General features: G+C 47.1%; 1 protein-coding gene across 1 annotated transcript in view; it reads left to right on the top strand.

Annotated features, from left to right (window-relative positions):
* The window catches only part of SMAD3 (SMAD family member 3), a 73,156-nt gene that overhangs the window by 26,662 nt on the left and 19,536 nt on the right, over positions 1-26,958 (top strand). Inside the window, exons 2-3 of the mRNA XM_084532832.1 lie at positions 25,228-25,421; positions 26,304-26,438. Of these exons, the coding sequence (XP_084388958.1) occupies positions 25,228-25,421; positions 26,304-26,438 (329 nt within the window). The remainder of the gene's footprint in view (positions 1-25,227; positions 25,422-26,303; positions 26,439-26,958) is intronic.

The raw sequence follows: 26,958 nt of genomic DNA, 5'->3' as shown, positions 1-26,958 counted from the left end.
AACCCGATACTGCAGAGGAGAGGTGAACTTGATGCCATACCTTCGGCTTTAGAGCGGTCTAATGAGGGCTTGAACTCTCTTGGTTCTTTATTTCCTTCGCCCTTGAGCCCCGAGCTCAGGAGGTGCATCCCCACCAGCACCATTCCCCGTGGTCCATATATCGTCCGTCCTGCCCGCCGTGCCAAAAGCCTGGTGTCACCTCCCCACTGGGATGCTTTCCACTCCATCTGCCTCTGCAGCTCCCTGCAATTTCCCCTCTTGCCACTTTTCCATTTCTCCCACATGCCCTCATCCATCGATTTTTTCTCTCTGGGCTGGGTTTGTCCCCACCAGTCCACTCCTGATCTCCAGGTCTCGCTGCACTTTGCCAACGGGACGTTCCCCGAGCGCGTACAGAGGCTGCTCCGTGTTTCCATTTCCCTCTGCATCACCATCACGTGCTTTTTCCTCGCCACTTCACTTTGAGGGTACCATGTACCGAACCCACAGACAAAGTCAGCATGCGTGGATGCTTTGCTGCAAGGTGTTAACATACTGTTAATCGTGCGGTGATCTGTGGGTTGTTATCAGCCTGGTTTAAGTCATCGGCAAGATGCTGCCTTCTTCTGTACCTCCTGTCCTTTACAGTGGGAATTCTGGTTTTGTGGGAGGTTTCTCACTAATGCCCTTAGAAGTTCCAGTACCACAGCCCAACACTTGCTCAGAGAAGAGCCAGCAAGCCGTGCAGGCAGCCTCGTGCGCTCGGCTGACCAAAAAGCCCAGGACCCGGAGCAGCCCCAGCGGTGACCTAGGATGAAATCTGCACGTGAGTAACGCGGCACTCAGAAACAGCCTGAAGCTGCTCCCGTGGACCCACGGCGTCGTGCTTGGGTGGCTTGGAGCAACCCGTCTGCAGGAGGGAAGTCCCCAGAAGATCCCCGTTTTCGCCGGGGAAGCCGCGGTGAGAGCACGGTGAGACACAGCACGGAGCCTCGCTGCCCGCCCGCCGTGGGTGCATTCGAAGAGTGAGGTCCTGCATGATGCATCACCCTGCAGAGGGGCAAAGGACTTGGAGAGTGTTTTTTTTTTCCCTAGGCCTGTCTGTCCTAACGCTGCGCAGAGTTAGGAGCCCCTCAGTTTCGGCAGCGCTGTGGTTTCGCTGGGTGTACTTCACGTTACTGATTCCTGAGGGGTGCATTCTGCTTTTTCTCAGTGTGAGGGGGAGGGTTTTTTGGTGAAGCGTGAAGCCTGTAGCACGGGTACGTGTGGTTGGTTTTGCATTTACTTTTTTGGAGCAGCTCCAGCGAAGCTCTTCTCCTCTGAGTAACTCCAGAGGCCTCCTGCACAGACTGAGCAAATGGAATTCCCACAAGAGACGCTCCAAAACTTTTTTTTTTTTTTTTTTTAATAACAGCCAATTAATAAAAGGCCGCCGCTGCATACACTCACCCCATGCTCATTCAGAATGTATTTGATTATACCAAACCACACGGTGTAGATGGGAGAAAGACACAATTTGCGGCGGGGGTGCAGCATTTCGTTTTCACAGTGACCCGTGAGAGACCCGGCGAGGCTGACTGGCAGAGGGCAATCCACAGACTGTGCTGCTGAAGCAACGTGGGAATGACGTGTAAGCCCTGGACTGTGAGAAGACTTTTTTTTTTTTTAAAGTCATACAAAGCAAATATGTACACAGATGTGACCGGCCTGGTCCAAAGCCCATCTGCATTTCCCAAACTCTCCCTGAGCTCTGGATTAAGGTCTAAGTCTCTGAAGAGGAACGAAGGAGTTGCTTATTGGGATTCCCTGGGGCTCTGCCCTGATACAGCAGGGGTGAGTGGTTCTGCAAAAGGAGATAGCGAGGAGGGGTGCCTGATAGCGGGGAGCATAGCGTGAGCGCTCCCCTGCCTCTACGCACAGAAATGTTTAGGCAGAAGGACTGTAACGAGGAGGGAAGCTATTAAAATGTCAATTTAGAAAGGCAAACATAAACAGCAAATGTTGCTCTTTGCTGTCGTAAACTGGTATGAAGAATTTCCTGCCCTGTCACTGTCAGATATGAGAAATTTTATTTCTCTCGTTGCTCTTGCTTTCCACAAAGAGCATGTGCATATACGCGATACAGAAATGGTATTAAATGTTGGACACAACAGGGAACTTGTGGACTTACTGCTCCTCTTCCCTTCATTACTTCAGATCGGTTGTCTCCCTTTGCCTCGGTTTCCTTTCTTCAAAATGGAGCAAATAATTATTTGGGGGCTCTGAGACAACTTTGTGGAATCAGGCAGGCACTCGGTACTGTGTTAATGAGGGCCATATAATTGCATAATTACATACAGAATACTTTTTTTTTTTTTGCTGGTTATGACACTGCAGTATAATGATGTAAGGAGGGAAAACTTACAGTGCTTGTAAACATCATATAGAATTTCAGCATCACAAGCAATATTTATGTTTGGGGATAGAGCACGGTGTAAAGGCTGTATTGCAGCATCTCTTTATTAATGAAGTTAATTTGTGCAGCCTTCAAGTTTAGCCCCAGCGCTGCAAGGAAAGACAGATGCCACGGTAGCAGGCAGGCAGCGAAGTGTGACTTCTAACCCTTGCCCACTGCGTGACCGCAGCCAGGAAGGGGAAGCAAGATGCCTACCGATGCTGGTGTGTGTGAAATGTGAAATTGTCACAGCACTCGCATAGCCTTTCCTGCAGACCTCTGAGCTCTGCAGGCTTGTGGGCACGCTCATCTTCTCCACTTGCCTTTCTTACACCTTGCTATTTTGAGTAAGAGGTGTAGTCATGGGCAAGCCTTGCTTCTTATTAGACAGTGGTTCTGCTTGAACTGGTTTTCTGTGAATGGCAGCTCTTCGAAGCTGTCTCTCATATCCCCTCTCTCCTTTCGTGCCTCCTCTTGGGGGAATAATAAAATGGATCCCTGCCTCAGTTAGGCACAGGAGGCAGCAGACTGCATAGTCCATAGAGAAAGCCAGGATAAAAAGTAAAAGGGTTCCTAAAGTGCTAGGTTAGGGTGGTTTGGTGCAAAATACTTCTTGATGCCATATGGATTTGTACTGGGTCTGTATGTGCCAGGAGGGGTGCAAGCAGTAAAGATATCATTAGGTACCCTACAGGTTTTATGAGAACAGTCAACCAGGATTTTCAGCTTGAGCTTCTGAATTGTTTAGTGTTTTTTAAAAGAAATTAATCCCAGTTTTCATAAAAATTGCAATGAAAACTTGACCTGCCCAAGAGTCACGAGCAGATTAGTAGAAGGAAAAGAGCAGTCAGTAAACATGTTTATTGGGCAATGTATTTTTAAAGCAAATAGGCATGATCAGTGAGTTATATTTTGAAATCGTGAATATTTAAAAAAAGTTATGGGTCGAACATTTGGTCGCTCAGTGACTTCACTCATTTAATTTTGGTCAATTATTTTGTACAACTCAGTCTCATGGGAGGGTCCCATCACAGCACAGAGGATCTTGTATCAGTATGTATCCTGAATTGCCATTAAATTTTCTCAGAATTTCGATGTGCAGTATTCTGACATCTGCTAATGAAGATCTGGCGTTTCAGATGGCTTTTAGTCTTGCACATATGGATAGGACCACACCACGACAGCAAAAGGCGATGAAAGATGGAAGAAAGCAGGGAGGGAGGGAGCTCCTCGCAGAGCCAGGAGCCTTGCTCTTCATCCCTTTTCCCTCTGTCAGCGAGGAGAACAAGAGAAGGAAGATCCCAGGGGATGTTTGACAGGAGAGGAGAGGCTCTTGTGCAGCAAAATGGGTGAGAGAAGCTGGGTGCCTGGCCTTGACTGCAAAGGAATTAATAGGAATAATAAAAGGAATGTTGTTAGCTCCAGGCCTTGCTGCAAAGGAATTAATAGAAGTGAAGATGTTCGTACAAAGCTGTTACTTTTGTCCCGTATAACTCTTGCTTCTGGGTAACAAAGCAATCCATCCGGCTGTGAGAGTTTAAGCAAGGCTGAAAATCGTGCATTTCACAGAAAAGCGAAGTTTGACTGTAGCGTGCTTTAGCAATATTCTCCAAGATAGCTACAGTCTGCCAGTAGGGTTTTATGTCAGTTATAAATGTTAATTACTTTATAATGGTTAGAAAAGACATCTCTTACTGATACAACTGCATCAACAAGAGGGCTGTTGGTGAAAACGTGATTACAAGAATCACGCTTTTTAATTCACATTGCTGTGCCAATCAAGATTTCAGGCCTCGTGTGGTAAAAACAAAAGATAAAGGAGCTGAGGTTTCACATCATGAAAGTATTCGCCCAGGAGTTAGGGCTGTGAAAACCAGGCCAGAGCAAACCAGAGCTGCGCAGCGATGAGATGCTGTACCACATGCGGAGCTGAAATGTGTCTGTGTGTGTGCCTTGTCAGCAGAAATACCTTCCTGGGGGTAAGAGAAAGTCACAAAGTTCTGTATGGGATTGCTGCCAATTTGAAATATGGCCTTGTGCTCGCTTGCCTACCGGCATGTGACATGAAGCCCATATGTTGGTTATAACTGTAGTTAGATCATGGTTAAGAGTGAAAGGCCTTAATTGCATAAACAGAAACAAAACATGGGTAATAATTGCTGGGAGAAAGAACAAGGATACAAAATGTTTTCCTGAATTGTTTTTAACCAGTAACACCCCACATGAAGGAGGGCTTGTTCGTTGGGAATGCAGTTCCCACAAGGAGTGGTGAATGCATGCAGCCCACAAGTCTGACAAGGTCAGAGCATCGTTTTTAGCAAGGATTTTTTTTTTTTTTTTTGCAATGAAAGTTGCCTCTAATTCATTACCTTTGGGGTGATCTTTAGGGATGATCAGTGACTGCTTCTCACTGGCTTTCAAAGTGCCTCGTTAAACATGGTGTAGAGCTCTTTCTTCTTTTTCAGCATTGATTATTCCCGAAAAGTTGAGGTTTCAGCTATAAATAAGGTGTGTGAGGAGGGTGCCAAGCGGATAAAATTGATGTCCTGCGCAGGCGGGGTGGCAGCTTGCAGGTGAGCCCTCCTGCCTGTCACCCCATGCTCCTTGCCAGGCTGTCTGCTTTTGTTTGTCCCTAAAACTGATGTCTGTGCTAGAGCCTGCTTTCCCAATGGATGGGCTTCACTCCTGTGCTGGCACAACTGCTTTATCATGCTTTAAATACAGCCCATTGTGCCTCTCGCCTTCCTGTCTCTGGTTCTTTGTGCCTTTTTTCTGTTTCTAGATCTTGTATTAGAGGGCTCGTCCCGCTCAGTTCAGGGAGCTGCAGACTCCCTTGGGACTTAATTTCTTTCGCTGGGGACAAATTGTGACACGCTGCCTTTTTATCTCAAGCTGCTGCCACCGATGGCACAGCTGAGGCTGGGTCTGCTCGGGGGTGCCCCGTGCTGCTCCCTTGGTGTCAGCCTCCTCTGTTACTGCTCTAGATTGAAAAACATGCTAGAGATAGGAATCTGTGGCTAAACAACAGCGTGTTTTGGGTTTTAACTTTGCCCTATCATGGCACTTTTGGCCTAATTAATCTCCCGAGAGGCAAATATGGTTGTTACCAGCTTCTCGAGGAAGATTTCGGTGGCTGTTACCTTTTGTGCTCTCGATAGAAGGCAAAACCCCGATTCCATGGGATGGTTTCTTCAGTTCAGGAGTGAACATAGCTATTTGTTTTATGCAGCCTAATTATTGCTGGGTTCTGGAAGGTAGGCTCTGGACAGCCATACTGCTAAAATAAACAGGCTGCTGAAGGAAATCAGCTTGTGGTTAATTAGCAGCACAGAGGATGAATATGTATCAGTGTTCAGATGTTTGAATTGGAAGCTCTGTATATGACTTTACAGGCTTGGATGCACTAGCATTTTTTTAAATGTATTTTTAAAAGCTTCTTTGAAGGCAGCTTTCTGTATTAAGCTGATTGAACCGAGGGCTGGTGATGTCATTTCCCTCCAACTTGCTGCAAAACTCTCCTATAAAAGCATAATGTTAGGAAAACCACAGCAAAATGAGAGAAGCAAAGGCATGTGCCCAAGGAATAATGCCATCAAAGGCGGAATAACAGCACCACTCCTGCACCACTCTTACACCACAGCCTGGAAAGGGCCCAGGCGTTGCCCTGAGGAGATGGCTTAAAATCTCCCCTCCTTCCCGAAGCCCATTTGTGCAGCGCTGCCACTTTTTCAGGAAGGGCGCCTTGAGGATTCCTGTGATCCTGACAAGAAGAAAACAGCCTTGTTGTAAAACAGCCTTGTAAAACAAAATGTTCCATCGAGAGCGAGCTGGCAGCACCATTGTGTGCTTCCTTTGAAACGTCCACGGACTTCAAGTAAGGCCTTTCTCATCTACCTCATCTGTGAGCTCCTTCGGTGTGGTTTCTTTCATGGCTTCCTTGCCTTTTTTTCTTTCCCAGGTGCGTGCCCTCTTCAGGTAGGGCTCCCAGCATGCTAAATCTGATCACATGCATGGGATGAGCCCTGCCAGCAATGCTGCTCTCGAGCAGCAGTGGGTATGGAAAGCCCCAGTGTTGTTACTGTGAAAGGAGCCTTATGAGCAGAGTAACTCAGCCTGTGGATGTGGGAAAGCGATCAAGTTTAAAAAATATACGTTGCTAAATTTGCCCACACGTGTTGTAAACATTCTGTGTAAAATGTAAGTCAAAGGGGTTTGATGGTGCAAGAAATACAGACTAGAGCGAAGTAGTCTTAAAGAAGGAATGTGATAAACGCTTTGCCTCTGTCCACCTCTTCCCTCCCCAAAATATCAGGCAGGCCGGTTGTAGAGCGATGTGATGGAAGGGAATGAGCCTTCTGGATGGAGGACAGGCAGGAGACTACTGACCTACTGGCTGAGGAGCCCTGAGACAGCACAGCAGACTGCAGGGATGGTAACCCAGTGTCACTGTGAGAACCCAACCGGTCCCTTCCACGGGCTGGTGTAGCTCCAGCAATTATTTATTTTGAAGGGAAAGGCATTCGGAGTTACCTTTTCCATTCAGTGGAGTTTGGCTTTGATTTTTTTTCAACTGTTCCAAAAAAGAAAATGAAATGTTGACTTTAAGCACCGCTGTTGAATACTCAGAAGCTGTGAAAGTGCATATTTTGCGAGGGAAAGTTGTGTTTTTAATGCGGTAGTTTGCATTTATAGGAAAGATAAACCTAGTCTGAAGTAACATTTCTCTAAGCCTTTTTTGGTAGAATTTGATCGGTGGTTTAAGCAACTGTAACTGATTCCAGGAACACTTCAAAGCAGGCACTTCTCATTGGCCATTTGCAAAATCACCTTCTGAGACCGGGGCTCTGGAAATGCATTTATTCATAGAATATGTCTTGCATTAGTCCTCAGTTGGCCAATAAAATTATCTAAGGCATGTCTGAGGCAGCTACTAAAAAGTAACTTAAAAGGCATTACTGTTCTGGTGAAGATGATGCAATCCACTTGTGCTATTATCACTCACAAAGTAAAATTAAATGCTTTCAAATGATTTTTTTTTTCTTTTTTCTAAAGGAATGTGATTAATACAGAGCCTTAAAGAAAAGTCACTCTGAGTAAAGGCTTCTCCTCCTCCATTTATTGTGCAAGAAAGCTTAGGTGAGAGGAGGTTGCTCACCCCAGGTGTGCAGGCAGTGGAGGGGAAGTGACACCCGATATTCCGTGGTGGTTTTCCTCATCTCGCAGACAAGGCCTGCGATTGTCAAGGCTGTACAGCAGGAAGCAAAATGCTAAATACGTTGGCTTTTCTTCAGATAGGAGAGCAGCGTGGGGCTGAACGCTGGCTTTAAATGAGCACGCGTAGCTGTTGCCGTGAGGTGTGTTAGTGTTGCCTGCTGGAGCTGAAATAATAAGTGCTCGCAAAATAAAATATTTCGGGTCTTTTTTTTAACACTTCATTATCTAACGGCAGTGTTTTAAGCTTTCAAAGCCTCTTACATCCTACCTGAGCAAACCATTTAAGCGCTTCCCCAACCCATCCCCGTCCTGCAGAGCCCTCTGAGTGCAGGCTTTGACTTAAGCCCAGAGGTAAAATGCTGGAGCTGATGCACGACCTCTAGCAAATGCTTAAACATGACATGGACAGTGTGTTTCTGGAGTGCCAACGTGGGTAACAGGGTTTGTTTGCCGGGGACCATGCTGGGAGCCCTCCGAGCCCATCAGCAGGTGAGTAGGGCAGCGATGCCAACGGAAGCAGGTGGCTGCGCTGCTCTGTGCCTGCCCGTGACAACCGGCACGCCGTCCTCTTCCAAAGCCCTGGCTTAACAGCCCTCTGGAGAACACGCAGTGGTTGTCAGAAAACAATTAGGAAGCCATTAGGAGGGGGATGCTTTTGCCAATCCAGCACCTGCTGCCGCCGCCGGATGCACCTTAGCTGATGAGTCAGGATCGCGCCAGCCACAGCCGTGGTCGTGCGAGGATTCCCCGGGTGCTGCCGCACAGCCTGGCCCTCCTCCAGCCCTCCTCGTCTTGTTTCTGATGGTCTTTGCCGTCGGAAGCATTTCAACCAGGAAAAAACCTTGACGCACAGTCCCCCCACAGCGCTGGTTTTTGCTGTGTGGGTCAGAGCTTGGGGCTTGCTCACGGGTAAGGTGCTGCGTGCGTCCGCAGTGCCGCGGGGTCCCGGTGCTGCTCCCACCGCAGCCCTCCCGCTCCTCCCACGTGTGGGGAGCTGCAGAGGTTTTGTGTGAGCGGCCGTGCGGTGTGCAGGCACGCCGAGCAGCCCTCGGCGGCTTCTGGGGGCAAGCAAAATTCTGGAGGTTTGTTTTCATCTTCTCCGCGCCGTGCAGCCGAGGACGGAGCAGGGTCTTAGTGCCTCTCGTAGTTGTCTGCGCTGCCTTTTTTTTTTTTTTTATCGCACCAAGGCTACCGAGTAGTAGCTGGCTGGGCAGCCGGAGCTTTTTCAGCAGTGCAAATTGTGGTATGTGGGAGGATGCGGCCCTTGTCGAAGTTTCAAAACCAGAGACAACCTTATCTGCCATAAAAAGAGGAGTAATAATGGAAAACAGATTAGAAAAATCCCTGAAGGAGACATGATAATTTATCAAGGGTCATCTGTAAAAGAAAACAGAAAGGGTTGGTGCGCTTTGCTTTGCTGATACACACATTTCCCCACAGCCTCCTCTTCCTGCTAACGTGTATTTTTAGTTGTGTGTACATCTCCCCCCTCCCCTTTTCTTCCCCTGCATTTAAATATAAAACACTTTCCAGATTTGCCCACCTGGATTTTAGCACACATGTTTTGAAAGTAAAATCTAATTAATTAACTGCGGGAAGAAGAACGTGGGGGTGATGCTTTTAATTTCTTTTCCCCGTGAAACCCTTTACACCTCTGGCATAGAGCAACCCCTCCTGCAGCAGCTGCTCCGTCCTGTTGGTCCTTTTCATTTACCTGTTGCATCCTCTTGTAAATGGAAATCTTTGAGTCCGGGACTTTCTCTTTTATGCTGGTTGTGTATTAGCCTGGATATTGGGTTGGGGTTTAGTGGGCAGTGCCATAAAACAATTAGTCTCCTCAAAAGTGAGTGATGTAGGGGGCTGGACGGGAATTCACTGAATGCATCCCACGTGCAAATGAGCGGCTCTGCTCATTCCCTTCCTGAAAGGCAAGTGACCCGTCAGGTTTTGGGAACCTGTTTTTGTTTGTCTTTCTGAATATCCTTTATGGCTTAGAACTTCCCTTTAGGTAGCTCTGGGCACACCGTGGGTCCTGAGAAAAGCCTGGCTTGTCTGAACGCTTGCAGGTGTTTCTGGCTTTTTGTTTTAGTGACTGCTACACGTAACTGCACTGAATAAAATCAAGTCTGACATCCATTCTCATGGCATGGAAGCTCTGCAAAGTGTTTCCAGTGTGCTTACATGCTCCTGTAAGAGAGGACCTAACACACGTACTTTATATAAAAGCATCCGGACCAACAGGGGTGATTTTGGTAGGATAAAAAGCCTTAAAGATATCTGAAGGCTTTGAGGATTTGCATTTAATTCACCCAAATCTTGGCAAGCCGTGTCTTAGAACAAGAAACAAATCTTCTTTCCTCGGATGCCCATTGTGCTGCAGTTCTTTTTAGCCTTTATCATTTGTTTTCTCATTCGTGCTAAACGAGGGTTTTCCCCTTCAAGCCCAAGTTTCGCAGGTGGGAAGAGGGAATGCAGGAGGTGACGGGTGATTCCTCCTGGCCCTTTCTGCTGGTTTCTCCTTTCTCCAGAGGGACAGGAGCCGACGAGGGCCCTTCGATTGCAGGGATGCCTTCGGAGGACCCGAAAAGCTGCGCCGGAGGCAGGGCCCCACACTGCAGTGAGTCAGCACATCTCGAGGCCGTGCTTCCTGCTGCGGCACGACGCGGTGCTCCTGCAGGTGCCGTATCAGAAGATGGATGGCAACACCACTTCTTCCTCCCACACCTCCTCCCCGAGCCCCCGCTGCCCGTGCCGGAGGTGGAGGCAGCCCAGCCGTGCTCCCCCCAGGTTTGTGGCTCTCCCCAGGTCAGAGCAGAGCCGCTTTGGGGCGAAGCTGCAGTTGATACAAGCTGCTGCCCTACTTCTGGGACGGGTGGCCTGAGCTGTACAGCAGTGCCAAGGCGCATCGTGGTGTTTACAGAGCAAAGACAGGATGTGCGCCGGCCTGTCTCAGCGCATTATCTGCTCGCGTTATATTTTTAGGCTCTTGCTTCCATGACAGAAATATTCGGTGACAGTACATTTGCCTACAAGCCTTTGAAGGGCTGGTTTTGCCTCGTGTAAGAGTTCCCGTTGTCTGGGATTCGGAGTCCTGCGGGCCATCTCCATCGTGTTTCTAGAAGCAAACTTTTGTGTTGCTTTCAGCCACGGGTCCCGCCTTCAAAAGGGCGAGTTTGTGGCAGGCTGACTGCTGATGGGTTCTTCGTGCCAAACAAATTGTGGTGAGCGCTCTGAAACCAATAGGATGTGTGTGTGGTGCTGTTAATTAGAATAAGCACAACAGGCTGTGGGGCAGCGGCTCGCAGGGACTGCCCCAAAAAGCTTGTCTTGCAAGCGAACCTGTAAGGAACAGGGGGAAACCTTCAGCAGAGCAGAGCAAAGGTTGGTGCAGGTCTTGGGGCTGAAATGCAAGAAAGTCGTGCTCAGAGGAGGAGGAGGAGGAGGAGGACAGATGCTTCTGGTGTGGAGAGCTGGGCCAGATCTGTGGAACTTTCCACCAGCAGAGAGAGAGCTGATTCCCCCAGCTCAGCAATTCAAAGCCTGAATGTGAAACTCATCTTTTCCTTGAGTAGTTTTTTGTTTTTTTTATTTTTCTTTCACGAGCACACAATGGATAAAAATAAAATCTTACGAACTAATCCAGCTTAAGCTTTTTCTTGCCGGCTGAGAAGAAAGAGAGACAGAAAGAACAATAAACACTTTGCTTCTCTGTTGCAATATCTGGTCAGTGGTCAGATACACGAGGTAAAGAGGTCGTGTAAACACCGGTAATTGGGAGCGGGATGCGCTGCGTGGTCCGGGTGGGAGATGGAGACTGAACCAGGACAAAGCCGTGTGGGCATGATGGCTTGGACTGAAGGAAGACAAATCCTCTCCTTCAGTCTCATCTATAAATCAATTCCCATTTGTTCCTTATTAATAATTTAGCTGCCAAGAATGTGCTTGTTGCTTTAGAAGGGGGAAAAAACACAGACTGTCCCTGCACTGAATAGCTGGCAGGCTAACCGATGCAAGACAGCACCCAGGGGAATATCTGGAGAAAACTGTAACCATGGGCTGTATTAATTACTTTAATATTTTTGCACCATCCCCTCCCTGTAAACCTTTTTCTCTGCTTGCATCATGGTGGTGGCGTGTGGCACGCTCCATTTCTCTGGCCTTTCCAGCTAAATGAGTCAGAAAGGGATCATCCTTCCATCCCATCAGGGCTGGCAGCCTCTTCCGTGCCCCAGAGAAATGCTGGAAGCTGCAAAAGGAGGGAGAAGGGGGTGGATGAGGTGGGCAGGGAAGGAGCAGCAAAGGGGAAACTCGGGGTGGGTGTCCAGAGGGTGCCAGGAGTTTGGGGTGGGGAGGGAGCTGCCGCTGCGATGAGCTCTCAGATGTGGGCTATAAAGAGTGCTGGAGTGCCTTGAGGACACAGCTCTGGGCTGTTTGAACTTAATACTCTGCAGAAGATACCAGACAGATTAGGAGAGGAGTGTGATTGATGGGCCAGAATGATAATTTTAGCAGCTGTGTTTTTTGAGGGGTTGAAGGAACGAGATATTAAAGTGGTGTGCCAGCGAGGAGGAAGAGACTGGATGGGATGACATAAGGACAGGCAGCTTGTTTTGGTTGCTGAGAGGAAAAAAGAAGGGGTAGGGTGCTTTTTTTGTGTGTGTGTTTGCAGGAAAACGTAGCAGGGCACAAGCAGTGAGCTCAACAGGAGCAGCTGGGGAGGTGACTGGGGGCAGGGTGGAGCAGTGGCTGCCGAAGGTGGGAAGGTTCCTAGGGTTAGGGTTAACATCTCAGCACAACCTGTAACCAGGGCAAACGTCCTGATCTCTTCCGTGCTAGGCTTACAGGAATTTGTTCTGCTTTGTTTTTATGACGTTTGGACCGTAAAAGGCCACCTGTGTGGTTTTCCTGATGCATGAGGAATTGTTTATCTCACTGCCGCGTTTTACAAATCTGTCCCCAAGACAGAATCCTGGTGTGGCAGAGCCCTCAAGAGATGAACGTGCACAGAGGATTTGCCTCTTCTCATCAGGCTACCAACCTTAGGCGTTCCTCAATAGGAATTTTTGCATGTTTTTTTAATCTTATGATCCCAAAACCTGTTGAAGAGTTGAAGAAGGATCCTTGCTGCATCAGAAACGGGAGGACGGCGAGAGGTGACACGCAGCAGGTCAGTGCCAGGACACAGCTTCCGAGAGCTGTGTTGGGATCTGTTGGGATCCCACAGCACGCTGTGCACTGCTCCTTCCCCCAGGAGCAGCTAGGAGAGATTTCAGGCAATTTGTCTGCGTGAACGACGTCGTCTGCAGAGGTGGAGGCTTGGGAATGGATAAGGCAAGTGGAGAGGAGCTGGGCTCGCCGGTGTTTAATGTCTCATTGAGAGGGGGAGGTGGATCCTGTTCCCTACAAAGCAGACAGTTGGTGCAGATTCTCAGTAAATAGACTCCGTGCTGTGAGGAGGAGGTGTGCTTGGTCACTGCCCGTGTGTATTTTAGAGCAATCAAATTTGTTTCACGGAGTTGTTTTCTGAGGACGGGAGTGGGTGTGCGGACCAAAGGCTTAGTCACAAGGGGAGGGGAAAGAAAACTGTCTTGGCTTGTGAAATCAAATATTTGTGACTTCTCCCACATTGTTTCCCTATCTTCCTATAGCTTCTGGCTGTAGCCTGTAGCTGTGCTGTTGGGTCTCTGTGTGTGTCCCGTATCCCCCTCTGTACCACTCAGGTGTCGGGAGCAGTACAAAGCTTTGCAGCCTTGCTCACGTGCTCTCCCTCACAGCCTCTCAAGCCTCGGACAGCCCAGTAAGTATTTAGGGAAGGTGTAGGTAGTGAGACATCTCCAACAAGACCTGGAGGGTGCTTAAAAAGGTGTGGATGATTCACTGGAAGCCCTCTGTTCTCTGAGTCACTGCTGACCCGGGGACCTAGCACAAGTGCATTGTGCTGCTGGAGAGGAGACATAAAAAGAAGGCCGTAATTGCTCGTTACCTCTACGTGTCTCATCGTGTTGTTTTAGAGAAGCTGGGTGGCGTTCCTGGGTCTCCTGTCTGCATTTCATCTTGGGTAGTTATTATGGTTTGCTTCTCAAGTTGCCCTCAAGCTTTGATTCGGAGCGAGCGGTGGTCTTCGCCCTGACCACAAAAGTGCTGCGCGGCGTGAGCTGCTGGGCAGCCTTTTAGAGCTGCTCTCTTGGCTCTACCACAGCGATGGACGGATCTATTCATGCATTTGTGTAGTTTTGAAAACGCTTTTAGGATATGAAGAACCAGAAATTGGTTTGTCTTCTTTGGATTCCCCTTTCAGGTCACAGCGGAGGCCAGGAGACATCTCTCTGGTGGCCTAGGGAGCCTCAGGTATTTATCCAGCACTGTAGCTCAGGCCAGTGCCCACAGAGGTTGCCAGACGGCAAGGTGAGGTGCAGGAAGAGAGCTCTGTATGGTTATGGGATGGAGGGAAGGTGAGGAGAGTTTCCTCGCCCCTTTTCCAAGTGCCAAAACCACACACGGCAGCACAGCCAGACTCCCGTGTGGCTGCCATTAAAGGCACCAACCGAGAGGGGCCAAATGGAAAATGAGGTAGAAAATCCTGTCTCACTTCTGGACTGCCACTGATTGCTTTCCAAAATTCAGCTGATAATGGCCAGCAGTGTCACCGTCACCCTGGACCAGCTGGCAGAGACTCCAGGCGCTCGTCCCCCTGCACGGCCGTGCCCGTCCAGCGTTGGACGGCGCAAAGCTGGCATGGAAATCAAAAGCATCTCTAAAATGTCCTCAGGCTTTTTCAAGTACAAACTAATATTTACCTGTGAGTCTACTTCCCTCCTCGTTCCTCTCTCCTTGGCAGGCTCAAGATCTGTTTCTGTTTTAAGCTTCATGCTTCAGCCTTGATCCAGCGGGGTTCCCAGGATGTGAACGTTGTTTTCTTTTTCGTTTGGAGAGAGAGGAGGGGGAGCTGACAACAGGAAAGCTACTTGAAAACCTGTCTGTTACTTTTACATGGGAGCTTGCATGCAGCTGATATTTTCAGCTGTTCGTTGTGGACGCCTCATGGAAAACTTCTGAAAAACATCCCATTTAGGAACCGTTCCGTCTCCCGTGGTGGTTGAGTGGTGACTTGTTTTGGTGTTGGTTTTTACTGGGCGTTCTCTAATCACTTCTTGCCTCGAGTTTTTATTACTAGTGACATTTACATAAAAATACGGTATTTGTTTATGTTGATTCGGCTGTTCTGGCCACTTGCTTTTTCCTGCTCCTTTTTTATGTCATACCAGCTGCCTTTCCATGCAAGCAACGGTAACGATAAAAAACCTTTACAGGAAAGGTACTGTGCACGCACATGCTTCAGATCCTGTTTGGATGATAAGAATGACTTAGCGTGATACTGATACGTGCTTTATGGAGCTGTTATTCATGCCGGGTGCTGCGCTCCCACACATCCTGCATTAGTCAGAGTTAAGCACAGAAATTATACAGCCTCGCTCCCAGCCCTGTCACCGGTACAGAGCTGGTGCTGCTTAGGGCAGGGGAGGATGAAGGATAGAGGGAAAGCTCCGTGCTCAGTGCTGCTTTCCTACAGGCAGACAGCGAGTGCAGGAGCTGTTGGTGTCCCACCAGGAAAACGATGTGTCCTGATGGGGTTTGGTGAGCGAGGGAATTCCTCGTGCCTTGCAGCATGGGGGAAGCGCTGAGGTTTGTTTGTTTTTTTCTTCTTATTTGCATTTTTTAAACCATAATCTGTAATTTAGGAACGCAGCATTGGGCTTCCGTGAATAAGATGGTTATCGTGGCCGGAGGGGAGGGCTGAGGGAGCGACTCCTCTGCTGTGCCCTTCAGCTGCGAGTGGCAGCCGGAAAAAAACCCTTTCAGCTGATCTGTAGATTTACTAGAAGAAAGGAAGCTTTCAGGTAGGCCACGAACACAGCTGCCTTTTTCTTTGATGTTAAGTGCTTTTGGTGGGAAAAACCAAATATTTCAGCCGAAGCCTTTTCCATCTCTATGCTACAAAATTAGGTACCATCTCTTTGGTACAAATAACGCTCTTCTCTTCTTGTACAGAAGCAGTCCCACAAAATAAAACAAAGGAACCAACCAAGAGCCCACAACATCACCTCCTCTCTTGCCTGCCCTCCTCAGATGTGCAGTAAAAGCTGATTATGAGAGAGAGAAGTTTACAAAGTTGCCCCCCCCAAATACACACGAACCCTTGCAGAGCCCTGACTCCACTTTCCCTCGTAATTACGGACATGAGAGACTGTAAAATATTAACTTCTGTGGGTTTTTAATGAGGCGTTCCATCTTAAATCCGCCGCGCTCCCCTAAGACATCACACTCTCGCAGGTTTACTTTTGTAAGCTGGATTTCTCCTGCGTTGCTGGTGACTCATAACGAAGGAAGTCGGGGTTGTAAAATTAACACAGCCCTCTTCCACTACCCTTTTCACCTCTCTCGCAGGGCGCCCGCACCTTCTGTTAACTCCTCGTGGAAACTCGCAGCCCGCTTTTGGTAGCGGAGGTCGCTCTTTGTCATCGGGTCCGTGCGAGCGGAGAGGAAAGGCTGTGAGAATGGCTCCGTGTGACGAAACGAGCAGCACATGGGAAGTGATTCATCTGCCACTGATTCATTAACAGCTCGCGGGACGCCCGAGTGGGTCGGAGGCTGGGAAAGCTTGGAAAAGAGAGGTGGTTAATGGCTGGGGACAGCGGCAGAGACTGACGGCGAAATAACCCAGACTAAAGGGTTTTTCTGTTGTTTTTTTTTTTTTTTTTTCCTGGTTTGTTTTGTTTGAAACAATCTGCGTTTCATTTCAGGCGAGCGGGCCCTCGTGGCAGAGCTGCCTGAGCACACACAGCCCTGATGTTGGATGGAGCCCAAAGCACGGCCCCGAGGAGGGCTCAGGGTCCAGGGGCGAGGGCGAGCGTCTGTGGGACCCCGTCCCTGTGTCTGTGGGGCTGTCACTTAGCCCTGGCTGTGCAAAAAGTGGCTCCAAAGCAATGTAATACAGAGGCAGAATTAATGACATTAAGGACTTGACAGGCCCACGTAACTCAAGGATCCTATAGATCTGTGGGATGAGCACCTGAGCTGCTTCTGAAAATGGGAGGTGGGCACTCGGGAAAACTGCACCCTGGATCTTGTTATCCACGCGGGGGAGGTACAAACACAGACCTTGAAATAGCAGCTTTTCAAATTACAGGAAAAGCAGCAGCGTTTTCACTATATAATAAAGAAAATAACAGCAATGAGCCTCAAGTAGCCTCAGACTATTCCAAGCAAGATAATTGGAGGCTGGCGTGCAGTATTTTTAGTTATATCTGCTATAAAGTAAACACGATCTTTGCCCAGGACCACCAAAAATGTTTCCATAAGAAATGCTGGCTTTGTCCCAGCCTGATAGAATGCACAAACATTTATCTGAGCAGTCAGTTCCGACTCCTGGTATTTATATGAAGCCTCTCTTGGAGGCACTGGCGATTGTGTATGTTGTGAGGGAGTGTCCAAGGCCTTAAAAGTGTCATTTTTCAGCACTCATGATGGTAATCATGCTTGCTTTTGTTAGCAGCCGGTATATTTGGGGCAGCAGTTCTCGGTGTGAGGCTTCTGTCTAAACACTGTGCAGCGCCTTAATTTCTTTTCTCTTTGGGCAATTAAGAAGCACGTTCATTCCATGGGTCCTTTGCTCTGGTTTTACTTAGGCTGTATCCACAGCTGATGCTAATTTGCAAAGTGCTTTTGGCTTCAGTGAAGCTACAAAGATTTTTTCCTTAGAGTATCAAGAAGATGGATGCTGAAGCTAGCTATTAAATGTAAAGGAGTGTGATTGCCGTGGAAGCTAACACAGTAAATGAGTTTTGCAGCAGCTTTTTGTTTGGTTGTTTGTTTTTTTTTTGGTGTGTGGGGAGTGTTACTAGACTACTATCAGCTCCATGTGCTCTGGTTAGTCAGTCTTTCTTGAAACACATTTGTTTGGAATACCTTCTGCATTATGGAAGGTAACCTGAATGTCTTTGTCATTTCCATCCATCCCTTTTCTCCTCACCAAACTCCTCCCAGCACAGAAACACACAGAGCCGTCAGAATGCCTGGAATCTCCTCGGAGAAAGGAAGCTGCTGGTTCGGTTGGACGAGAGCGTGTTGCTGCTTTTTGGATTTCACGTTTGGAGTTAGACGCAGGGTTCTGGGAAGCAGTGACGAGCTTGTATGATAAATGGGTTTCCAAAAAGGCACGCTCCTCGGGAGAGGCTGAGCTCCTTACTGTGTCTGTCTCCTCCACCCCCGGTCCCCTCAAGGCTCAAGCTCAAATAAATTTAGATGAGTGTGACAGATTTGGGCAAAGAAAGTTTGCAGAAATAAACAAAAGGACCAGGGCTGCCTAGGAAAAAAAAAAAAAAAAAAAAGGATTTAAATTGAGAGAGGTTATGGAAATCATGCAAAATTTAACTTTGCTCCACAAAAGATAACTGTGGTAAGGGGCTTGGATGCGCTACCTTCAGAAATACTTCGGTTCTCAGATGCTGCTTGCATCCCTTATTCTCTACCAATTTCTGTTCAAGGTGAACTAGTAGTAGTGCAGTACTACCTTTACTACCTTTTTCCCAAAATAAAACTTTTGGCTGCGAGATTCCTGCTGCAGGTCCTGGGAGCAGTGTCCTGCCACTTGAATTCCCGTTCGTCGCCTTCCTTTAGGCATCAGGAGTAGGAGCGTGTGTCTTGTGAGAAATGCCATCCACCTGGCAGGTCCAAGTGTGATCGGACAGGTGTAAATGGTAGAAATATCTGGATGAATATTGGGAACTTCAGAACTGGGTTCATGATTAAACAAGCCTTAATGAAGCAGTAGGATTGATTGTGGCCAGCTTAGGGCAGAGGGCGGTGAAGGGCATGCGCAGTTGGGTCTCCAAATTATCCGTCTTCTGTGGTACTGGTGATCAGGAAAAGGAGGAGGTGAAAGATGTAGGGCATATAATTACAAAGTGGTTAAAGGTAGAAGAAAGGGGACTGGCTTTGATAGCCAGTAGCCAGTATCCTGTAGCTGTGGCATATGCAGAAGTGGTGTAAACAACAGAGAGATTATGAAAAGGTACAGAGGAAAAATAGATCATGATATTATGTGAGAAAAAAAGACCTGTCCATAGGTTTAAAGAAAACTAAATGAAACTAAGCTGTTATTTGCATGCCAGCATGGAGTAGAAGTGGACACGTCTGGGAGAAGAGAGCTGCGGAGTACAGGACAAGCAGGAGGCGGCTTTAAGGAGCAGCAATGGACAGTTTATGGTAAACCAATAAAACGTACTTATGTCTGAATCTGAAATTAGACTCTGAAAAATATGGTCTCAAGGCACCTGCTAAAGAGCTTAGCATTACTGGAATCTTAATAAATGACTCATGCTGTCATAATCTGATCCTGACATCAACTCTCCGTGCTGTATTTCTTCAGCTTTCAAGTGGGGGCTGGGGAAGTCTGTGAAGCCTTGGTAAAGACGGAGATGTAAATAGGCAGCAAGGCGCACACGGGACGTGTTGGTAATTTCTGTGTTGTCAGCTACTTTGCAAGCCCTGAACAAATGAGCCTAGAGTAGAAGAATTATGCGGCCCCAGAAGGAATGGGATTTGCTCTCTACCTTTCAAATCTTCACCTGGTGCTGTAGGCTGGAGCAGGCTGTGCTCGAGACTCGATGGCCAGCAGATGCATGGAGCTGTGCCACCCACTGGCTGTGATCCTGAGCTTACCTGTAAGTACCCACACACCATCCACAAGGGTAGAGGAGATGTGGTTTGCTTCCAAATCCAAAGGAGGGCTTGAGTGGGAAACATCAGCAGCCCAGATGAGAGGCCAGCACAAAACAGCGGTGGTCTTTGGTAGCCCTGAGGGGGTACCAAGTCCTTATTCCTGGTGGGGCTCTGATGCAAACTGCTGTTTTCTTCGGGAGAATCATTTAACTTCTTTGCTTTGGGGTAGTAAAAACTTATCCTTTCCGCAGAGACGTGTTGCAGATTAATTAGAAGCTTGTTAATTCTTTTAATCTCCTATCAATTTACGTGCTAAGTAAAAGTATTACCAGTTTCCTCTATGGCAGTGTGATAACGTGCCTTGCAAGCCTCAGCTGGGCACAGTTACTTCTAATTCTTGAGCTTGAATGACAGTATTGTTAAAACTGCACCAGAAACTGGAAAATTTAGTGATGCTGAGCAAATTGAGGGGAAAGAGATGGCAAGGGTTCAGCTTTTGAATTACAAATGTGCTGCATGGGTCTTTTTTTTTTTTTTTTTTTATTCAGTGTTTTTCATTTGGCCAGTATTCAGGGAAAGTTGCGATTTTATCCAACTTTTCAGTGAAGCCCTGTGGATATTTCAGTGCTCTGCACACAACAGCCAGGTTCTGCTACAAGAGTAAGTGCTTGCTTGCCTGGTGGAGACCAGATGCGGGGCCAGTAAGGAACTACTTATCATGTTTTGTGCTCAAGAGAAAATCACAGCCTGTGGCCATAATTCCTGGTGCATTTTAGAGCATACTGGTAACTTATTTGTCATGGTTTTAAAAAACAGCTTCTGCTCGTGGTTTTTAATAAGAACCCCATGGAAATGTGTAACTGAGACTTTGTCTTCCTGGTTGTTTTTCTCTTTTCCTTAACCCCTTTTTGCACATACTGCTGTTACTGGATACTTGAGCACTGAGACATTTTGCTCTCTTGGAAGATTAATGACGGTGATGGAAAACTGATGGGTTTTGCAAGCAGGAGTGAATATACGTGCATGGAAAGGGAGGGGAAGCAGTGGGATGGACCTCTGATCTACCAGAGTACTTCTGGAGATTTCAGCCTTGACAGAAATAACCTCCAGTATCTTATTGCTTACATCACTTTGCATGATTTGTGCTACTGCATTCCAGTGCTTTTAGCTTTACTTTTAAAGGAGAAGGAGTACCAGGAAGAGTTTTATTACCTCTCTGGAGGGAAGATATCTGCAAAATGCCCAATGAGGAAAATAAGCGTTGTGTTTTTATTTCTTTTCTGATTCAGGATCTTACAAATTAAATCAGGGTTTAAAAAAAGACGAAAGAAAAGAAAAAAGAAACACTGTAATCAGGCCTAGAAATCAAATTCCTGTTATGCAATGTAATGTTCTCCTATTTACTCCTCACTCTTTTTCAAACAGTTACAGAGGATTGTTTTAAAAAAATAATACTTCAGTGTTTTTGTCATTCTTTTTTCTTCCCTTCTCTGTTTTTGCTATTAAGAGTCACTGTTGCCCTTTGTTCTTTCAGCAGCAGTAGTCTGGACAGTTTGGGGTAGCAGCTCCACGTGTTAAACTTCCCTAGCAAATGTACCAGCATGTACATGTATGGATGGATCAATCCTGAAGGTGTTCAGCCTGAGGGGCTTCGTGTTTGCTTCTCGTGGCTACTGCAACGTTGTCCTGACCATGCCTCGTGCTGTTGTGCAAGCAGCTAAATTACCTGACTGCATTCCTGGGGCCTTGGTCTCTTTTCCTTACTCATTATTTTTCATCTCTGGCTATCGCTGGCCTAGCTGGGGAGTAACCTCTCTCCTGGGTGCTTCTTGGTCCTGTGTGAACACACTGTGTTGAGTGAGCAGCCAGGTCTTTAAGGTCCCCTCCAACCCAAGCCATTCTATGATTCTCCAACAATGTAGCCCTCAAGCCTTAGGCTAACACACTCCCACATTTGCAGGCAATGATAACTACAGGCTTGTAGATCACAATATTTTCTCACTCGTACCCTGCAAGCTCAGGATACGTGCTAGTTAACAAGGTGGCAGTGGGAGTCTGCATCACCCACTGGGGTCTGAACATCAGTGCTGTGAAAAGAAGACTTCTTCCCAGCCTTTGCTATTTAATCCCACAGTGCAGCATGGAGACACGAATGTGTTCAGCTGCATTTGACTGGGAAGAGAGAGAGACACTGCCCCACCAGAATAAGTGGTGCTGCTTTGGAAAACCTTCCTGCACTGAATTTTTGGGCAGAGAAGCTTTGTTATGTTTAGAAGAAATCCTGTTATGTGGTATGGAATAATAAATATATCAAGTCAGTTGTACATGGAGATCTGTTCAGCACAGGCTGGTTAAAAGAAAGGTAGGAGGAAGGAACAGTTCTGTAACCTGATAGAGAGTTTGGCAATTAGATTCGGTAAATGTTGATGAAGCCTGGATGTGCTGAGCTGTCAGCTGGTTTTGGGAATACTCTGATTCAGGATCAGACTGTGCTTCAGAACACGACTGCGACAGGCTGAAGGCTGTGTTGTAAGGAGTTTTTTATTATCTGATTGTTCTGCACATGGATGTGAGAGACAGACACGTGTGTGGGTCGTCCCTGAGGGTTGCAGGCTTGAGAAGCAGTCAAATACATCCTGAGCTTTGGTACACATTAACAACAGCATACACGAGCTCATCTGACACGGGTTTTGGGCATTCATCAAGTTCCTTCAGGAACTGCTGCAGCCAGGGAAGGCCTGGGGCAGGAGGAAGGCCTCTCACTCAGCAGTGCCAGGCCCATTCCTAGCTCTGCCATCCTTGAGACTGCAGCTTAAATAATTTCTAAGTCCGATGACTTGGGTGCTTCAGCCAGTTCTTGTGCTCCCATCAAGTGTTTGCACCCAGGAATGAGCATTCATCCAGCTAATAAAGACGTGGCAATTGATTGTGGTAATTAGAGTGCTGTCTAATTACCTCGGGCAAAAAGCTGCCTGGAGTAGAGCAGTGTTTGCCTATCTAATCTTGTGTCCCATCTCAGCCACAAAATCATTTGGAAAAAATACTCCTCGAGGGCTGAGGCAGGACAACAGGAGATAAAGCTGCCCTGTCGCTCAGCCACGTCCTTCCCAAGAAGATGTTGTTTTGTCCCGAGTCTCTTAACAGTGAGGCTGAGGAGAGGTTTCACAATCCTAAGAATGTAATTAGCCTCCAGGGCTTTGGGGGAATGTCATTTCTTTTACCTTATCTTCCTATTGGGGGGAGAGGGGAGAAGGGGGAGGTTGTTGTGTTGGAAAATAAAACATATGGCTCTGTCATTTTAAAAGTCCTTTTAGATAAGATCATGAAGAAGTCCATCTCTTCTGCTGTGAGCAGTGGCAGATAGCAAGCCCAACGTGTTCTCTGCAGCCTGCAGTCTGCTGACGGCAGTGAGTAGCTGTGATACCAACAACTGAGAGCTATTTTAGGCTGGTTTTGGTTAGATAGCCACTGTGGAGCTATTCAGCATTTGGGGGCTGCACAGACAACAGTGGCCTGGTGTCTCTAGCTGCTGTCTCCTGCGAGATCTTTGTTATCAGAACTGCTCCGTTAACCTGGCTGGGCAGCAAGGGCCACTGCCTCCTGGGGGCAAAATGCCACAAATTCAGTCCCTGTAGCAGCCATGATGTCCAGGTTTGCCATATTACTGCATGTCTCCTTCCTGGCATGGTTGATTTAGGTACAACTTGCATCCCAGCAGCACAGTGAGTGCAGGAGTTCAGAGGACCCGTGAGGAAGCATCAAGGCGTGATGCCATCTTCATGGGGTTTTGGTAACTGCTTGGAAAGTGCGTGGAGATGTCCATGTGTTCTTGCATGGCTTCCAGAGAGTGAGTCAGGCATGTAGATGTACTGGCTCGTCTCCTGTAAGACCTGATAGCTTTTGCCGAGAACCCTGGAGCAATGGGAAGAAGTGCGCTTTGCCTCCCAGCTGGCTGGGAAGTTTGCTGTAGGTGGAAGGAGATTCTTCTCTCCTGGGAAATGCAGGCAGAGGGCTGTCCTTGCCAGTAATCTCGGTAAGTCACACACTCTCTGTTAGGCCCTCCCTGTGCTTCTGGGACATCCATCTGTAACGTGCTGCCGATGGTGACTGGCAACAGTAAGAAACCTTGCCACGGTCGTGCCTCCTGCAGAACACTTTGAATAATCTCTCCAAGTCTTCTCTTCTCTCTTTTACCCTCACTAGGAGGTAAGGCGTCCTTCCAAGTGGGCAAAGACGATTGAAGGAGGAGCAGAAAAAAAGTCTTGGTGTGTTCCTTGCTTCAGCTTTCTGACCTAAACTCTTTTTTCTTTAGAGATTCTTGCTCTTTCAGTGCGTATGTGTGTATTTTATAATATGTATATTGAATTTTTTTCACTCTAACAGATACAGGGGTTGCGTAGGTCAAGTGTTGCCCTCCCTGAGATCAGTACCAGGATCCCCACTTCCACTCAAGATCAGTTCTAGACATTGCTGCCGTCCTTTTGAGTCTCACGTGGAAAGCTTGCTTTCTGCTTTGTAGTTCTCAGAAGGAGCTTGGAAAATACACCAGATCAATGCGTTAATAAATTGATGTGTTATAAATAGTAGCTGTGGATGTTGTGCATGTTTCTAAGACTTGGAGGTCTTAGGTGTTTTGAAACCTGGACCCCCAGGTCCCTCGGTGATGGTGTAGACCCCTTGTATCCGATACGTGTCCAGCTGTGTGATGTGCTTCCCTGCTCCCCTACACCAGGTGGAGGTTGACTCGGGTGTGCTTTGCTTTCCCCGTTGCTGTAGCAGTGTGTACAAGAGGTGTGCGTGTCGCCAGGCTCTGCCAGAGAAGCTTTTGGGAAACATCTCCTAGGGCAGCCAAGACTAGCACAACCACTGTTTGAATAATTGTTTGTGTGTTTTGGTTTGCGTTTGTTTTGCTTTTCTAGATTGGCAGCCAACACAAAGAACCAAGGGAAATAATTCCGAGAAAAAATAAAATTTTCTTTTTTTTCTTTCCTTGATCAAAAAAAAAAATAAATAAATCCATTTCACCAAAACCCCAAAGTGTTTCGTTTCAATCATTAAGAAAAGCAAGGGAAGTGAAGGGTTAGACTTCAAAGAAACTGCCTGGGGGCAATTCAGTGGCTTAGGGAGTGGAGCCCTCATTGAGGATGGAGGAGACCCTGCTCCAACTCTTGCCTCTCCTGGGGAGGATTTGAAGCCGCTTGTCCTGCTTCCCAGGAAGGCCTGTTAGGAACAGGCTATTCTGGGTTGAGGACAGGATTAGGTGAAAAATGAGTTGGAGGAGACATGGGCTAAACGTAAAAACAAAAGCAAGCAATGCTGAAAAAAAATCTTTATTTTGCTTTCAAGCTGCACTTTGGAAAATGAAAGTGGAAACCTCATTTGTTTGTAATGTTTGTGAACACCATTTAAATAAAAGGTACTTATGTGATTTGTGGATAATTGTGTCGCAATTGAAATTCCTGTCTCTGTGTTCTAGAAGTCCGGTTTCATGAGCGCCTATTTTAAGACTAAAATGTGGAGAGCCGTGCAAACGGCCGCTTTGCTAGGACACGCACAAAGGCTTCAGGAGTACCACTGAAGTCGTGTGTTCTGACTGGGTGTAGCTTTTTTCAGAAAGTTAATAAATCTGGGGCGAGGCTGTTACACAAAATAGATGGTTTTGCCATTTTCAGAGACACGCTCCCTGGCATGAAGGCCGGGAGCAGACGGCCTCCTTGCAGCCTCGGCCGGTTTTGAGGCCTAGCGCCTTTGGGGATGGTGTCAGGGCACGGAGTTGGCTGGGCAGCCTTCACATTTGGCTTTTTCTGGGCTGTCTGTGGTCACTGTGAGGTGTATTAACGCCAGCCTACATTGTAATCAATTTTTTGTTCTGCCTGCAGGTCGTTAGATGGCCGGCTGCAGGTGTCTCACCGGAAAGGCCTTCCGCATGTGATCTACTGCCGGCTGTGGCGGTGGCCAGACCTTCATAGCCACCATGAGCTGCGGGCCATGGAGATGTGCGAGTACGCCTTTAACATGAAGAAGGATGAAGTCTGCGTGAATCCTTACCATTACCAAAGAGTGGAAACCCCAGGTACTGCTGCCCCTGCGTGTGGAAACCTCAGCTTCTCGGTAGCAGCATAAGGGATTTATAAGTGCATTTCTAAATTGAATAAAGCAGCAGGCGTAGGTTTTTAAAACCTAAATGTATCTATTATTGATGATAATCTCTTACTGTATGCAGCAGAATAATTTATGAATCTGCACTCAGGGGGAAAATATCATTTAAAATCGATAAAAGCCAAGTCGAGCAGGTTGTGTAGCTGCCAGCTTCCTAATGTGTCATTGTGTGCTCAAAAACCAGCTCACACATAGGAGGTACAGGTACGAACTACGGCAGTGTTGTGCATCCCTAACCGTTGGTATTGTTGGTTTTAAATTAAGGATAAAACCTTACTGTTAAGTTGAAGTAGATCTAAGAATAGCTCCCAACACATCTGAACTTCCTGTTCTGAACTCTCCTTCTGCCTCTGAAAGAGACTTTCATCTGGAACTGCAGATAGTTTTGCTGCATGTCAGTACAAATCTGCAGAACCAGTCTGGATGTTTATGCTAATCCTACCTCGCTGTTTTTATTTTACATGAAATTTCTTCATTTTGAATCAGGTGATATAACTTCCTTCAAATGGTTTTTCAAGAAGACCTGTTTCTTTGCCTTGCAAGGGGCAGACAGAGTAGGTGTGTTCAGCTAAGCACGTATCCCATCCCCAGCTGAGATACGTTAAGAATAGCATCTTTAACTGCTGCTGTTATTTCAGAAGCAAGTATCAAATTGTGTCCCTTAATTAGCGACTTCAGTGTTGCATGTGTTTAAGGGTGTTACTCCAAACTGGTTTCTCTTCATTTTCTAGGGTTTCAGTCATTTTATTTTAAAGCTGCTAATGTTCTCTCTATTTTTTCCTTTCCATTTGTGCAGTGTTACCTCCAGTGCTGGTGCCTCGGCACACGGAGATCCCAGCTGAGTTCCCGCCGTTAGACGATTACAGTCACTCTATTCCAGAGAACACTAACTTCCCAGCAGGTATCGAGCCACAGAGCAACTACATTCCAGGTACCGTATATCTTCCATCCAGGGAGCGGAGGGAAAAGGGTCATGTTGCACAGTGAATCGTGTCTGTGTACGCTAAGCTGGATGAGTAGAAAGTCTTTGTTTCTGTCATTGCTATGAAGCTAAGAAGTGGGAACCTAAATGAAAGCAGATGAAAGCTGTAAATGTAGACACACGGGAGTGCTGTTTATAGTTCTGTTTTCTTTAAACTCACCTCTTCCCTGTGGTAGTACGTAGTCAGTTTATTGTGGAATCTAAAGCTGAATGTTCCCTTAACAAGTTCAGATTTGAATGAAATTCAGCCGTTCTAATTTGAGTAAAACTCAGTAAATTTCTGATGGAATTGAGCTCTTCTATTTATGCATCTTTTTTTTACAAGCAATTTACACCTTATTTGCATGGGCAAACTATGCAGCTGCACACCAGGAAAGGAAAAATATCTGGACAGAAAACTGTCGACACGGCTTAAAGTTTTATGGGACTGAAAATCCTGATTTTGTTTTTTCCCTTCTTTGTTATTCAC

This window comes from Aythya ferina (genome assembly GCF_964211825.1).
Source record: "Aythya ferina genome assembly, chromosome: 11".
Taxonomy (NCBI): Eukaryota; Metazoa; Chordata; class Aves; order Anseriformes; family Anatidae; genus Aythya; species Aythya ferina.
The sequence above is the reverse complement of the archived record's forward strand: the minus strand, read 5'-3'. Positions and strand labels throughout refer to the sequence as shown.